Genomic DNA, 15,710 nt, shown 5'->3' with positions numbered 1-15,710 from the left:
TCCCTAAAAGGCATTTTTTAAAAGATGAGCAAAAATACCTACATTAGGACTTGGTCTAAGAGGAAAAAATGCTCTTTCCCCCTACCTGGTGGCTCTGTTAAGTGGATCTGCATGACAGTGATCAAGCTGGCATCCAGATAATCGGTTTCAGGTTCCTTTGTATACAATATTTCTACTGGGTATGTTCGACCTGGGATGGTGAAGATGGGAGCCTCATAGAAGTACTGAGAAAACTTCACCGCATCCAAGGTGGCTGAGGTGACAATCAGCTTCATGTCCTGCCGTTTCTGAACCGTCTAAAGGGAAATGCAATGTAGCTGACGAAAAAGGATTGCCCAAAGAGGCACAGGTACTCAAATCCAATTCCCAGAATTCAGTTCCCAACAGGTAGAATAAAGGTTACCAAAGAGCACCTAGTTACCTTTTTCAACAATCCAAAGAGCACATCAGTGTGAATTGTTCTCTCATGCGCCTCGTCCAACATGATGATTGCATACTGAGTGAGGTCGGGGTCAATCAGGCACTCTCGGAGCAACATCCCGTCCGTCATGTACTTGATAACTGTTTCGGGGCTGGTGCAGTCCTCAAATCGAATGGTGTAGCCCACCTAAAGCAGAACAGAAGCTGAAAACTTTAAGACACAAACCTCTCCTTTTTGCAATCTCCAGGCAAGATTTTAGCCCAGGCTATTACCCATAATCTTAACAGACAGAATTTGACCAAGATGTACAATGATTCCCTCAAAGTAAAATCTGCCTTGGACTTGATCCTGAACAGATCAGTGATGACCATGAGAACCCTCTCTCTCAGGAGAAACCTGAAAAAGGTAGAATTGCTCCCATCTTAGAGACAGAGATCTGGGCCTTTACACTTTCTTCAGGCATTTTCAGCATAGCTTCGCCAACCACTTACCTCTTGGCCTAAGCAACAACCAAACTCCTCTGACACTCTTTTGGCCACTGACATGGCCGCAACTCTTCTGGGCTGCGTACACCCAATCTTGCCCCTGGAAGTGTAGCCCGCCTCTGCCAGGTACTGGGTGATCTGCGTTGTCTTCCCAGACCCTGTCTCTCCAATGACAATCAGAATCTGATTGTCATGGACAGCCTGAGGACAGCCAAACATAAACACGGTCATTAAAATCTGCCGCACATTTTGGAGTAAAGCAACTGATTATGCTCTAACACTAAAGGAGGAGAAGGGGAAACAGTAGTATACACACGGAAGATGACAATCGGAGCTTAAATTATTTTTAATGACGCATAGAAACAAATGCTAACAGTGATTTTCTATGAGCAATGCTCTTTCTTATTTTAATCGCATGTATGACAAATTAAAAACTTTAAACTTTATGAGAATTCTCTTTTTAACTGACTCAAATTTTTTTAAATTTATTGGTTTCCTTAAGTTCATAAAAACACAAAGATGATGCTAAAAGCATAACTATCCAGATAGACCTAATATTTTATATACGTACATGTATTTTTTAAGTGTTACACAAACATGGTTAAAGAATTCAGTAGTAAATAAAAAAGTTAAATACAATGTTCCTTTCTACTGCCATTCCCAAATCTATAAAGTCACTTTACCCCCTAAAGTCACCTGATTTCTACACTGTTTATAACAGCAAAGGACATCCATCAACCTATACATGTCTATTAACACAGGACTAGTTAAATAAGCCAGAGCACATCCACATAACAAAGCACCTTAAAAAAAAAGGGAACAATGCTGAGCTATATCACTAAGGAGAAAAAGCTAAACACAGAGCAGTACATATAATACGCTGTCATTTAGAAACACATACAGCTCATATAAAACATATAATATCTGTGTTTTCGTATATATTTGTACTTCATTGTATATGTATAAGATGTCATTGAAAGGATTCCCTGGAAACTAGTGAACTCAGTTGCCTCAGGAAGGTTTAGTGGTCTTAAATCAGATCTCCAGAAAATGGAAATAAGTATCTGAAGCAAAGATTTGCCTCAATGTCAAGTCAAGCATCCCGATTATGCTTATTGTCCAGAGCTATTTGTCTGTGCAACACAATACTCTGTCCACTTGCTCTAGGGATCCCTAGTTCAAACAGATTTATTTCCTCATAGGAAAAAAAAAAATGTGTAGACTAACATATACATATTTTTTAAGTACTTGGAAATGCTTTTTTCCTATCACCTTCGGAAAAGCCACTTCAAATGTGCTAATTTCAATTAAAACATGTCATCCTCTTTTTAGAAAACACCCTGACTTCCCCACCAACACATCATAAAGGGCTTCTCACCTGGACCAGCTGCTCCTTCAGTTTGTAGATGGGCAGGCTCTCTCTCTGTTCAATGATTGACATCTGGGTCTTTTTTCCATAAGAAGCTTTGTTGCCCCCAAAGGCATGCTTCTTCCACTCGGGAATGTCATTGGGCATCATCCCAATACCCCTCATGTTGGCAGCAATCTGCCTGCCTTCCGCTGCAAAGGAAAACAGGCGACTTAGTATCATCCTCATGCTACCTCGCTGCCCTCTCCCCCCACACTCAACAAATCACATTTCTCCAGTACATCCCTCCTCTCTGCTATCTCTGTCTTGAAGCCACCATCTCTCTCCTCTGAACTATTATAAAAGCCTCCTAATTCACCACATGTGTCTACTCTTGCCCCATCCAATCCATTTTGTAGGGCACCCTCAATAATCCTTTGGAAATGCAACTCTGATCTTGCCACTTCCCTGAGTAGAACTTTGCACCATTTCCCCGTGAACTTTAGGATTGAGCCCTAATTCCTAATGCCATCTCCAAATTCCTGGCAGCCACAACTCACCCCCCACCTCTCTGCCCATCATTCTCTCTATTCCAGCTACACAGTTCTTTCCCACATCACAGCCTCAGCACAGGCTATTCCTCAGCCTGGAACATATTCCCCAATCCCCACGCCAGCCCCTTTGACAGACTAAGTCCTATTTATCCTTCGGGTCTCCACCTTCCCAGGGAAATGACCCACCACAGCCAACTATACTACCTGTACTTCTTATCTATGTAGCACTCATCGTGATTTCGTCAGTAATTTGGTAGTATTTGGTTAATATCCATTTTCCCCACTAAAATGTGAGCCTCAGAGAGCAGGGATCCTGTCTGCTTCCTTCACAGTTGTATACCCAGGTACCTAACACAAACAGTAAGTATTTGTTATGACTGTATCCAGCAGTCAGTTAATATTTACTACACAAAGATTTATATGAAAAGAGAAGTTTCAAAGCTGTATTATCTTTGGAATAAAAGTTTTTAAGTTACTCAGAAGAAAACAGCCAGTCTAATGATTTGACCACGGTTACGAAAACATTTAAAAAACAAACCAAAAACGTGCTCTAACTGAAGGGAAAAACTAAATCACCAAAGCCAAGGCTAAATCTTTAGTTATGTACTGGCAGTGCCTTCTCCCTGTGTATGTGAAAGTTCAGATTTTTTTTTTTTTGAAAAGTCCATAGTCCCCTCCCAGAGTCCTACCATCAGGCAGAGGATCAACCCAATGTTTGTTGAGTCCCATGGGAATAGAATCCATCTCCGCTTCCCGCTGGGCCTGCTTGAGTTCCCGCCTTTCTTTGGCGAGGGCACTCTGCATCATTGCTGCTTGGGAGAGGGAACCATCCGGGTTCTAGTGCAACAGAGGACAAAGCAACATCAGAATGGGATCTCAGCATGCATTAAATATCCAGGAAATAAAATTCAGATGTTAAGCCACTCAAATCTAAAAAGAGGCCCACCCAGAAGAAAGTTCATATTAACACACCAGACTGCATGAAAGAAATGGATAAACTGTACTATATTCAGAGAAAATGAACAAGGACAATGATAAATCACTGAAGAAATTAGGGATTTGGGGCTTGAAGATGGGAACCCCAAGAGAATGGACATGTAAGAAATGGATAAGAATTCTTCTGTATGGTCCTGAGAACTAAAATTGAGACCAGTGAGATGCCTCAATAAAACATATTCAGGTCTACCTAAAGAAGAACTATTGATCAGATCCATCTGGGGATGGAATGGGTCTCCTCAAGGGCTGGTGAATTCACCAACATTGTCAAGCAGACATGAGAAGACCACGTGGGAGGAACACTGAAGAAGGATACATGGGCGGATTACAAGCATCAGCTGGGCTGGGAGATCTTTAAGATACCCTTTTCCAAACCTAAAATTTTATAATTATTCAGTGAATTCTTCTCCTCACACTGCACGTCACAAGCTTTCTACTGGGGGGCCCAATTGCTCAAGTGAACCCTTCAAAATTGCCCTTGAATCTGCAAGGTAATGACTAAAGCCCTAAAGCCTGGGCAAACGCAGTGATGGTAGATCCAGCACTCATATTTACCTCTGCTTCCTCCCAAAACACACTAAAATGAGAGTATAAGAATTTAAAAGGCAAAAACAACAAAGCCAAGTCAATCTTCCTCTAAAACAAAAATATTCTGGACCCCGACCAGCAGTCACTACTACCTCCCGTAGCCTGAATCCTGCTTACTCAGATCTAGTAACCTGCTCTGAAAAACTGAATTGCCGCTTTAGGAAAAGAAGTTCACTTGACACGTCCAGGTTAGAGTCTCAGTGTTTCTCACCTTGACAATTTTGATGGGGCTCATGTCCATGCTTTGCTTGGTGTGCCCTCTCAGGAATGGAGGCTCTTCCTCAACCAGTTCAATCTCAAGGTCCTCATCTAAAAGTCCCCCAAAAGAAGAATCAGCCAAAAAAAAAGAGAGAAATGACTGATCGTTTTCACCAAAACAATACATTTCCACAAGCATCAGCAATCTTTATCAAAGATATCTCCCAAGGTCAAAACTGTAATGCAGGTGTCTGTTTCCCCCTCCACCAGCCATTTCTAGGGCATCTGTGCCCCAGCCCAAGAACTGATCAGAGCTTTCTTCAAAAGAAGTTAAGCCTGTGGAAAAACGCTGTCTGACACTCTAAATGGCACTAAGGCATTTGCCATCCAACTTCATATGGAATAACTCCTAACCCACAATAGATTATGGAAAAAAATTTTAGTTGGACAAATGGACAATACCAAATGCTGACAAGGATGTGGAGAAACTCACTTACACTTATGGTAGAAGTGTAAATTGGTACAAAAACTTTAGAAAACAATGTGGACTCCCTGGTAAAGTTGAATACACACATTTCCTACCACCCAGAAATTCTCCTCCTACATGTTTAGGAAAAAGAGACGGTCTTGCATATGTGAATTAAGAGACAAACACAGGAACTTCATAACAGAACTATTCATAAAGGTAAACAAAAAAACCGAGAAGACAGCCTATATGCCCATCAAAAAGTAAAATGAGTAAATAATGGTAAATTTATATACAGAAAAACTCTACAGCAATGAAAACGAGTGAAAAATAACTATAGAAATCAACATAGAGGGACTTCCCTGGTGGCACAGTGGTTAAGAATCCACCAGCCAATGCAGGGGACACAGGTTCAAGCCCTGGTCCAGGAAGATCCCACATGCCACGGAGCAACTAAGCCTGTGTGCCACAACTACTGAGCCTATGCTCGAGAACCCGTGAGTCACAACTACTGAGCCCGCATGCCACAACTACTGAAGCCCACGTGCCTAGAGCCCATGCTCCACAACAAGAGAAGCCACCGCAATGAGAAGCCTGCGCACTGCAACGAAGAGTAGCCCCCACTTGCCACAACTAGAGAAAGCCCGTGCGCAGCAACAAAGACCCAACACAGCCAAAAATAAATAAATAAATTTTAAAAAAATCAACATAGATAAATATGGAAAGAATGATGGTGACTCAAAAAAAAAAAAAAGAAGTTCAAAAACAGACAAACTGAACAATACAATGTTTAGGGATAGATATATAGTAGATAGTAAAACGCTAAAGGAAAATAGGAAATAATTAACGCAAAATTTAGAATGGTGGTTGCCCAAAGGAGGAAGGAGGAAGATCTAATCAGAGAGTGGCATGTATGGGTTTCAAAGGTATTGGTAGGTAAAGTTCTACTTAACTAGGTGGTAGGTACACAGATGATCATTTGTTATTGTTATATAAACTATATAACTATATACGCAGATGTTCATTTGTTATTGTTATATAAACTATATACACTTTATTAAGGAATTTAGTTCACCATTTTAAAAAACTGCCTATGGGCTAAGTCAAAAATTATTCCAGGGCAACTCAGAGGTAATCTAGGCGGATCCAGGGTTTACAGAACAATTACTAAAAATTCACTCCGCAAATACAATTATGACTTTTTATATCCTAAAAACTGATTATAAGCAACAAGTGTAACAATATATACACATTTATCAGAAAAATGAAGTTTTTTGCTTCCATCGTAAGGAGACCCTTTTCCTTTGAGAGATGAGTGGTGAGACCCAAGGAACAAATGAGTTTAAGCACTGGGTTAAACTACAAATAAACCCTATCCACGGCTCAACTTGCCAACTGTCCTCCCAACCCATCATCCTGCTCCATCTAAGTGGCTGGTCACCTTCTTCATCATCCACTTTAGGGAGAATGCCAGTCTCTTCATCAAAGTCTGGAAACTCTTCTTTGGAAAGGACATTGGCAGCAATCATCTAGCCAAAGGATAAAAGGAAGCATTTGTCACCTGCTAGATCAAAACTCTTCTTTGGTAGGAGAGTTAATACAGAGATTTCATGTAGGAAACCAAGGTTTTTTCCTCTGCTGATCCAGGACTGCAGGGCCTTGAACACCATATATCCCATCCCTAGGGGGGCACGACAACATGCCCCCAAAAGCACAGCTCAACGGTCTCATCCCCAGGGTGTTATCTGCTCCCTCCCTTGACTCCACAGCATTCTGCACACCCCTTATTATGTAACATGTAAGTCTTCCCAGTTATTTGTTTCAATCTATCTCCTCCCCTGGAGGAGAGATCCTCAAGGGTAGGAACCATGATAGGTCCTCATAGCCCTAGCATCTGCACAGTGGCCTGGCCAACAGCGTTTTTATGTTTACTGACTAATGATGAAAACAAGAATGAACATTTATATAACACATAACACAGGAAGGCACTAACCTAAGAGCTTCACTTCTACTAACTCGTTTAATCCCCACAATGTCACCACTGGCCCTGTTTTACAGATGGGGGCATGGAGGCACAAAAAGGTAGTGTAACCTGGCTCAGGATCACAAGCTAGCAAGTGGCCTAAAGTCACCCAAGCCATCATGCTCCAGGGCCCGCACTCCTAAACACCATGCTACCTGCTGAATGACTACGTGACCGTTAAGAGCAAATGGCCCCAACCTGCTTGATCTCCCACTTCTCCGGGTCAGAAATGCGGGTAAGGCGCTTGCGCTCCAGCGAGTCGTCCTCTACTTCAGGGGCACTGACGAGGGAGAGGTGGGTGGGTCTATCCGGATTCCTCATAGAGGTCTCCTCGTTGGTCTCCCCAACAAGATTCCGTCGTCGATTTGGGTTTAGATCTTCTCCAGTCTCTTGATCCACATCCTAAGGCACAAAAACAAGGGACATAGCCTACCTGCTGTCCTCTTATGTTTCCCTGGCCATCAGTTGTGGAAACCGGCTGGATATCTCACCTACCTTCATGCTCAAGCTGGTCTTGGTCCCAGTGAAGGACAGCACTTTGACCTTGACCCTCTGGCCTTTGCTCACCACATCAGCCACATTGGCCACACGGCCTTCCCGGCGGAGCTCAGAGATGTGCACCAGGCCTTCCCACCGCTTCCTGAGGGAGAGTCACACACGTCTAGAACATGCCTAAAATACTTTTTCCCCAACCGATTTCCACGCTTGTTGGAAATGAACAAAGGGAAGTGGTCTTAAACTCAAGAGGAAAGTTGCAAGAAGGTGGCCAAACAATAAAATAGGATTACCACCCTCCCAGAGAAAAAGTTGGGGGCCAGGGGGCAACAAATTCTCATCTGTCTCAACCAGCAAAAGGGCAGATCTCCCGAAGGCAGAGGAAGGAATAAATGGCTCTATGACATTTCAAATAAAAAGTCAACTTCTAACAATCTGATACAGTAATTTTTTAGAATGTGAAAATCCCGTGATAAAAGAAATTCTGTCCTTCAGTGCTGTGAAAGCAGAGTACCAGCCATTACCTTAGCCCCTCCAGCTGCACAAAGCATCCAAACTGCATGATGCTGGTAACTTTGCCATTGTAAACGTCCCCGATGGCGGGCTCTTCTGGGGGAGGGCGGTCCACGTGCTTATCCCGCCATCTGTCCAGATTCCTCTCCCCATACTTGTCTCGGTCTTTCCGGTCTCTGGGGGGACTCTGACTTCTGCTCCTGGACCGATATCTAGACTTCCCCTTATTCCTCTCCCGGGTCCGGGAACGTGATCGAGAGCGGGACCGGTGTCTCCGCTTATGGTCTCTATTGCGGTCTCGGTCTCGCTCGCGGTCTCGCTCTCGGCTCCGCTTCTTCTTCTTTGTCTTGTCCCTAACAAATCAACAAATACCTGTCTGAGAAAGAAACCAGCCCAATTCCATCTTTGCCTTCCCAAGCACCCAGCACAGTGCCATGTACATGGCAGGTACCCACTAAATGCTGAACTGAACCAGAGTTTCAATAACTATGACATCCCTGCAGGCCAATAAAGGAGGCCACAAACATATTCATCCTCTTTCAACCTGGATTTCTATCTTCTGAACACCTCAGCATTTGCTGCATAAACATTCTCGACAGGGAGCAATGAAAATAGATGCAACAGTATGGTACGTGGCCAGTCTAGATTCTGTAAACTTGCCCAAAATTTTGCTTGGCTGGTCCAGAATTCAACTATCACCATATCCTAAACTTCCAAAGGACAGGACGCTAGGGACAAACCGGTGCTCAGCATCTCTGTGCTTCTCCTGGCCTGCTGCGCTGGGCATCAAGGCCTCCAGTTCTTTCAGGACATCCACAGCGACTTTCACATCATCCTCATCCAGCATGGTCTACAAGGGCAGAGGCAGCCAAGTTAGGAGAAGAGGGGACAAGAAAAGTCACTCAAGAATCTGTACTTCAGGTACATCTACAAATCTAACACCCCCTACATTTCTGACCACTTATGTAAAGAAGCAGAGAGGACAGAGATTTCCAACACAATTTGAGAGAGAGGAAGAAGGTATGAGCAAAGGTTCCTGGAAATCATTTCTACACTTGGCAAATCCCCCTTGTCCTTAATACAAGCCTATGGAAGGCAATTAGATATCACCCCTCCCGTGAAAGCATGAAAATGATGATTATAAACAGAAAACAGATGTCAAATTTTTTTCTAAAATTAGAAAAATTAAATGTCAGAAAAATTAAATGACATCTAAAATTAGATGTCAAAATCTAATTTCGCACATCAGGCATCTGTTCCAGAACCTTAAGTTGTTTCATACTTGTTCCAGATCCCCAATCACTGCTTTCCATAATTCCCAATCTCATTTCCCTAAAATATGGTTCTCTGAACCCTTTAACACTATTCTATACAACAGTATGTGCTCAGGGAGTGACCACTTTCACTTTGAAAAATATGTTACAGTGTAGACAAACTTAAAATTAATAACTAATGAGACAAAGAAAAGGGGTGAGGAGGGGGGAAAATGCAGTTACAGCAGACACCCTCATCCTCATGCTCTCATGATAACAGTACCCGAACTGAAGGGTTGTCTGGTTGGCAAAGGACTGGAAAGAGTTCCTTCAGCTTTTCTTTTTCAGTTTTGGGTTTAACAACTGGATCTTGTTTCATTAAAGCGCAGAAGGGGTTAAAAAAAAAAAAGATATATTTAATACTCTTAGTGGTTAACAAAAGAACTTCAACATTAGATTTGCATCAAACTAAAAACAGAACATTTTTCTACATATTACTCACATACATTACTATAACGTAATTCAATTTTCAAAAAACAAAAAAAACAACAACACTGATTACAAAACCCTTAACAAACTATCGTGGCGTGGCAGTGGGGAGTATGATTCAGCATTCATTTGATTGGTTATGTCTTATCATTTTAATTTTGTCTTAAGTCACTTGAAAATTTTACTAGAACATTTACTTGCTCAGCAGCTGCTGCAAGGGAAATAAATACAATTTACAGGACGCTTACAATCTAAACTATTCTGGAGATGAAGCTTGGCTAGGAGCTCTACTCACCTTTGCTTGTGGAAGGCTTCGCTGGAGGCCGCATGGTTTGTATGAGACGCAGCAAGTTACTAATAAGAGAATCCTTTGAAAAGAAACAACAAAAATTGTCAGCTCCTGGATCAGTGCTTAAAAACACTAAGAAAAGGGGTGTCCTTTAGAAAAGGGTGGTTATGCACCTGAATTTAGCTAACTGGGACAAATGAAGCATACAGTGTCAACCTAATATGGCACGAACCTAGTAACATAGCCTCAGAGAAAGATAATATTTAGGACTCTTTGGGGGGAAGTAATTTAGTTCCCATCAACCATTTTATTTCCCATGGTTTAGAACTACCTCTCAAACCTAGACTCTTGCTTTTCACTTCCTGATTCACAGAACAAGAATGTAAACACCCATAAGGACTTAATAATGGAAATCCTGCCCCATTTTCCTAGAAAGGTGTCACAGGTAATTCGGTTACATTACCACTGCTTAGTGGCATGAAAACATCACACTTAATGGCTTACTTGATTGGCATGTACTATCAAAATTTAAATCCAACAGTGACATTGAAACAAAAGAGGGTTCTCTACATACACATACCGTGAATTCTGCACCATTTTTGACCAGTGAAGACTTAAAAGTATCAAAGGTGGTATTTTTCTCAGCAAGACTGATCACAAATTCAGCTGCAAATGAGAAAAGGGATTACAACAAGACGAATGGAGACTTGAGCAAGAAATCAGTTTCAAGTATGTTAAAAATAAAACCAGGGCTTCCCTGGTGGCGCAGTGGTTGGGGGTCCGCCTGCCAATGCAGGGGACGCGGGTTCGTGCCCCGGTCCAGGAGGATCCCACGTGCCACGGAGTGGCTGGGCCTGTGGGCCACAGCCACTGGGCCTGCGTGTTCGGAGCCTGTGCTCCGTTGCGGGAGAGGCCACAGCGGTGGGAGGCCCGCGCACGGCAAAAAATAAATAAATAAACAAATAAATAAAACCAGTTGGGTTATCCAACAGTCATAAAAACCGACGACCACCATTCAGTAAGGGTAAAGAAAGAATTTAGACTACCAAGATTAGCCAAAAAAAGATTTAGCAAAAAAAAAAAAAAAAAAAAAACAAGAAATGGCACATCAGGCCCTTGAGTGTATTTAAGGGAGGAAGACCTCCTTGTCCCAGATCACTGTACTCTCTTCATGAAACTGCTAGATATGTACTCCACCATATAGATTCTAGAGGCAACCACGTCCAAGAGCATGAGCCCATGTGCATGTGTACATGCACGCACACATGGACACAAGCACAAATAGGATGCTTTCTACAGTTTCTGAAAGGACACACCTGATCTATATATGAGGGCCAGGCAGCTGCTGGATGGTACAACATCAGAGTCAGTGAAAGACTCACTTGCCCCTCTCCCACAGATTTTTCTCTACAAACTGGCTTCGTGTTGAAATTTCTAATATTAGAACTATTTATTTATTTATTTTATTTGCGGTACGCAGGCCTCTCACTGTTGTGGCCTCTCCCGTTGCGAAGCACAGGCTCCGGACGCGCAGGCTCAGTGGCCATGGCTCATGAGCCAGCCACTCCGCGGCATGTGGGATCTTCCCGGACCGGGGCACGAACCCGTGTCCCCTGCATCGGGGACTGCACCACCAGGAAAGCCCTAGACTATTTATTAATTACGAGACTTTCAGGAGAAAAGTGCATTATGATAGGCTGAGATAATAAGCCTCACACTGTAAGTTCCACATGAAAATTTTAATGATTTCATTTGGATTTCTTTTTTTTTTTTTTTTTTTGCCGCACCACTCCGCTTACGGGATCTTAGTTCCCCAACCAGGGATTGAACCCGTATCCTCCGCAGTGAAAGCATGGAGTCCTAACCACTGGACCGCCAGCAAATTCCCTTCATTTGGATGTTAATCCTTAAAAAATAATAATAACATGGAAGATCTGGATAGCTAACTTATAAACTAGTAACACCATACCATTTCCATGCTGAAATTTGCCTTTACCTTTTTTATGACATTAAGTGAAAGCCAGATGCCATCAGCTTTTTTTAAGTAACAAGTTAATAACAACATCAGGGGTTAAGACTTTTCAAACATCTACTACATGCCAGGCACTACGCTAAGTGTTTCACATGGGTTATCCCCATGGTTCTCACAACGACCCTCACAGGTAGGTACCATTATCGTCCCTGTTTTACACATGAGGAGACTGAGGCTTCGAGACAGTGAATTACCCAATAATAATTGGTGGAGCCGGGGCTGGAATCCAGAAATCTGATTTCAGAGCCCAAATTCTTTAGAGAAATGTGGAGGGAGAACTAAGTCACATGGTGCTAGTCATACAATGCTCAAAAGAGCCAAGCCTAAAGCAGCCAGCAGCATATTCATACTGCAGCTGTCATTAATGAGGATTTTGTTTTTTAATTTTCAGAATTATATGAGGACATCATTAAATTAACTGAAGTACCAAAAACTGGATCAGTAATTAAAAACAAGCTCATTGTTGAAAACAGGAAAAACAATGAGACTGATTTAAATGATAATACATCAAGGTCAAAATCAAAAGAATCAAGTCAACAAATAAAACACAAAAGAAGTAAATATATACCTTTTTGTTATTAAAACCAACTCTGGCAATTTAGTTTCATCAAAACAATATTGTTTATCACACTTTTCCAATATTAGTATTTTTAATGTTACTGTTTTTGTAATTCTGTGTTTAACAGTGTGATACTGTGATTTATAAGAAGAAATACATATTTGGTCTCCATTCCTGGTATGGAGCTCCTAAAACCCTTGGAATTTCCTAAGTGCAGAGAGTAAGTTATCTTTTTTTTATGTTCCTGAGATAACCTTAGGAAAGCCCCTAGGTAACTAGGATGAGGGCTAGTTGCCAGGGAAACCAATCAGGAGATTAGAGGGCTGGAACTTTCAGCCCCAACCTGATCTCTGGGGAGGGGAGAGGGGCTGGAGATTGAGTTCAGTCATCAATGGCCAATGATTTAATCAACTGTGCCTATACAGTGAGGCCTCTATAAACACCCAAAAGGACAGGGTTTGGACAGCTTCCAGGATGGTGAACAACATGGAGATTCGGGAAGTGTGGGGCACTCAGAGAGCATGGAAGCTCCTCTCTCCTTGCCACATACCTTCTATTTAGCTGTTCCTGAGTTATATCTTTTTATAACAAACCAGTTAGGGACTTCCCTGGTGGTACAGTGGATAAGAATCTGCCTGCCAATGCAGGGGACACAGGTTCGATCCCTGGCCCGGGAAGATCCCACATACTGTGGAGCAACTAAACCCGTGCGCCACAACTACTGAGCCTGCGCTCTGAAGCCTGCGAGCCACAATTACTGAGCCCTTGTGCCACAACTACTGAAGCCCATGTGCTCTAGAGCCCATGCTCTACAACAAGAGAAGCCACTGCAGTGAGAAGCCCGCGCACCACAACCAAGAGTAGCCCCCGCTCGCCACAACTAGAGAAAGCCCAGGAGCAGCAACAAAAGACCCAACGCAGCCATAAATGAATAAATAAATATAATAAACCAGTTAGTAAAACGTTTCTCTGAGTTCTGTGAGCCACTCCAGTAAATTAATCAAACCCAAGGAGGGCGTCGGTGGAACCTCAGATCTATTGCACCTGACAACTTGGACTTGCAAGTGGCCCTCGAAGGTGGGGGCGAGGCAGTTTTGGTCTCAATAACTTTTTGTTTCCTCTAAAAGAGGCTAAGGCATTAGTACACTGTAGTTCAAAAGAGAGAGAGAGAGAAACAATGTAAGCACACTGACCAAGGGAATCTACCTTGCTCTCTACTGTATTCTTAAGCCCCTAGCTCAACAAAGGTTTGCTGAATGAAGGAACATATTACCCAGAGAGATAGCAAACTGACGAGAATATCACCTCATTATTATCTAAAAGAGAAGACTGAGGAAAAATGACACAGGATAGGTACATCTTGATGGGAGGCAAGAGAAAAGTGAACTAAAATATACAGGTGCTATATACTAACCCTGTGAAGAACACAGTATCATACCTATTTCACAGATGAGAAACACAGCTTCACAGAAATTACATCTAACCCAAGATCACACATCTAACTTCCCTGACCCCTCTTTGTCATGCATGTGTCCCTTCCCTTCCATCCCTCCAATTGATGACTTCATCTTCGTTTAGAAAACAGAACAGTCACATTGGAACTCTCTCCCTCATCTCCCTACCACCAGTCCCTAAATCCATCTGCATCTACAACCATATTCTGTCCTCCTTCCTTTTAAAATGGATGAAGCATCCCTGTACCTGTCAAAAAATCCCTCCACTCATGCTCTCGACCCCATCCATCCCTCTGCTTTCATAAGGACTCCACCTGCCTGTGGCCTTAAGCTGTAGGACCCCAGTCTTTTCCATTTTCTCAGTTTGGGTTCTCCCTGTATACAGTTTGTCCCAAGACGTCTCATGTTTGACAGACACTAAACATTGGTGCTTGAGAGATAGTATAAGCATGAATGGTTATGAGCACAGTTAAAGCCACAGACTACAAAAGACCTGGATTCAGACCAGGCTCGCTCACATTTGATATGTGATCTTGAGGGGTGTTACTTAATTACTTGGAGCCTTGTTTTCTTAAACTATAAACAGATACTATCTCACAGAGTGGTATGAAAACCAAATAAGATAATGTAAGTAAAACGCTGAGCATAATATCTGGCATGTAATGAGAACCCAATAAGTGTCTGCCATGAACATCATCATCATCATCATGGGGCTCTACGTTGTTGCTGTTAACGCTGTTTGATGGTCTGTGGCTGAAAAAAAAAAACCAAAGCGATGGCCGCTCCAGGTTTCACCGACAGCTCTGGGAAATGGTTTCTAACAGCTCGGCCCGGAGGGCTCTCAAGAGGAGGCCACTGCCGCAGGTTGCCTGGGCCAAGTCTCTGACAAAGAGATAGACTCACACGGACCCACACACTCGGTCCATCAATCCCCTTTCTCCTTCCCCTTCCCTCAAGCCCAAACCCAGATGGCGCAGAGACCTCCGCGGACTCACCCAGATCCTTGTCGTTGATCCCCAAGTGATTGTCCAGCTCAGTGCAAACCTTCGACACTAAAGACAGATACTCGAGTTTGGCTAGTTCTTCCGCGGGGCCCAGCTCTGTTCCCGGTACGGCTGCCGCCGTAGCCACGGCCACCGCCATGGCTACGATTTGCCCCGCGCCCCTCACTGCCAGCCTTCGGAGCTACTGTACCCGCCGGGCCCCCTCACTGCCGGCCTTCCGAGTTACTCCCGCCCCGCCCCAGCTTCCTCTTCCGGGTCAGGGCACTTCGATTTTGTTTACGGTAAATTGGTATCTCCAGGAGCTTCTCTTGGCGTTATCGGATGGACCATAGAGATCAGACAGGAAGTGCTTAAGGAAGGGACGGCTGAGTGGATTACTCTGCACACAGGGAGGCGCCCTCTACAGGCCAACGAGGTTCTTGGCCCGCTCTCAGGCTCGGAAACGTTCATTCTCCACGCGCTTCCGCCCTACGTCGGCAGAGGGCGACCGGGGCCTGCGCAAGGGGATCTGAGGAAAGGCGGTCGCGACCTCCCCCCCCATCG

The 15,710-nt window shown here is 43.4% G+C and overlaps 1 protein-coding gene across 1 annotated transcript in view; it reads right to left on the bottom strand.

The window, feature by feature from the left end:
- The window catches only part of DHX8 (DEAH-box helicase 8), a 29,221-nt gene extending 13,846 nt beyond the window's left edge, over window positions 1–15,375 (bottom strand). The window contains exons 1-15 of the mRNA XM_060136035.1: window positions 15,159–15,375; window positions 10,699–10,784; window positions 10,125–10,197; window positions 9,624–9,709; window positions 8,828–8,937; window positions 8,099–8,440; window positions 7,575–7,719; window positions 7,278–7,481; window positions 6,498–6,585; window positions 4,604–4,701; window positions 3,498–3,645; window positions 2,285–2,466; window positions 913–1,107; window positions 422–607; window positions 86–296 (exon numbers count right to left, since the gene is read on the bottom strand). Of these exons, the coding sequence (XP_059992018.1) occupies window positions 86–296; window positions 422–607; window positions 913–1,107; window positions 2,285–2,466; window positions 3,498–3,645; window positions 4,604–4,701; window positions 6,498–6,585; window positions 7,278–7,481; window positions 7,575–7,719; window positions 8,099–8,440; window positions 8,828–8,937; window positions 9,624–9,709; window positions 10,125–10,197; window positions 10,699–10,784; window positions 15,159–15,306 (2,302 nt within the window). The 5' untranslated portion in view covers window positions 15,307–15,375. The remainder of the gene's footprint in view (window positions 1–85; window positions 297–421; window positions 608–912; window positions 1,108–2,284; window positions 2,467–3,497; window positions 3,646–4,603; window positions 4,702–6,497; window positions 6,586–7,277; window positions 7,482–7,574; window positions 7,720–8,098; window positions 8,441–8,827; window positions 8,938–9,623; window positions 9,710–10,124; window positions 10,198–10,698; window positions 10,785–15,158) is intronic.
- Between the last annotated feature and the right edge of the window lie 335 nt (window positions 15,376–15,710).

This window comes from Lagenorhynchus albirostris, chromosome 20, assembly GCF_949774975.1.
Source record: "Lagenorhynchus albirostris chromosome 20, mLagAlb1.1, whole genome shotgun sequence".
Lineage (NCBI taxonomy): Eukaryota > Metazoa > Chordata > Mammalia > Artiodactyla > Delphinidae > Lagenorhynchus > Lagenorhynchus albirostris.
Note: the sequence above shows the minus strand (reverse complement) of the source record. Positions and strands in the feature narration are given on the sequence as shown.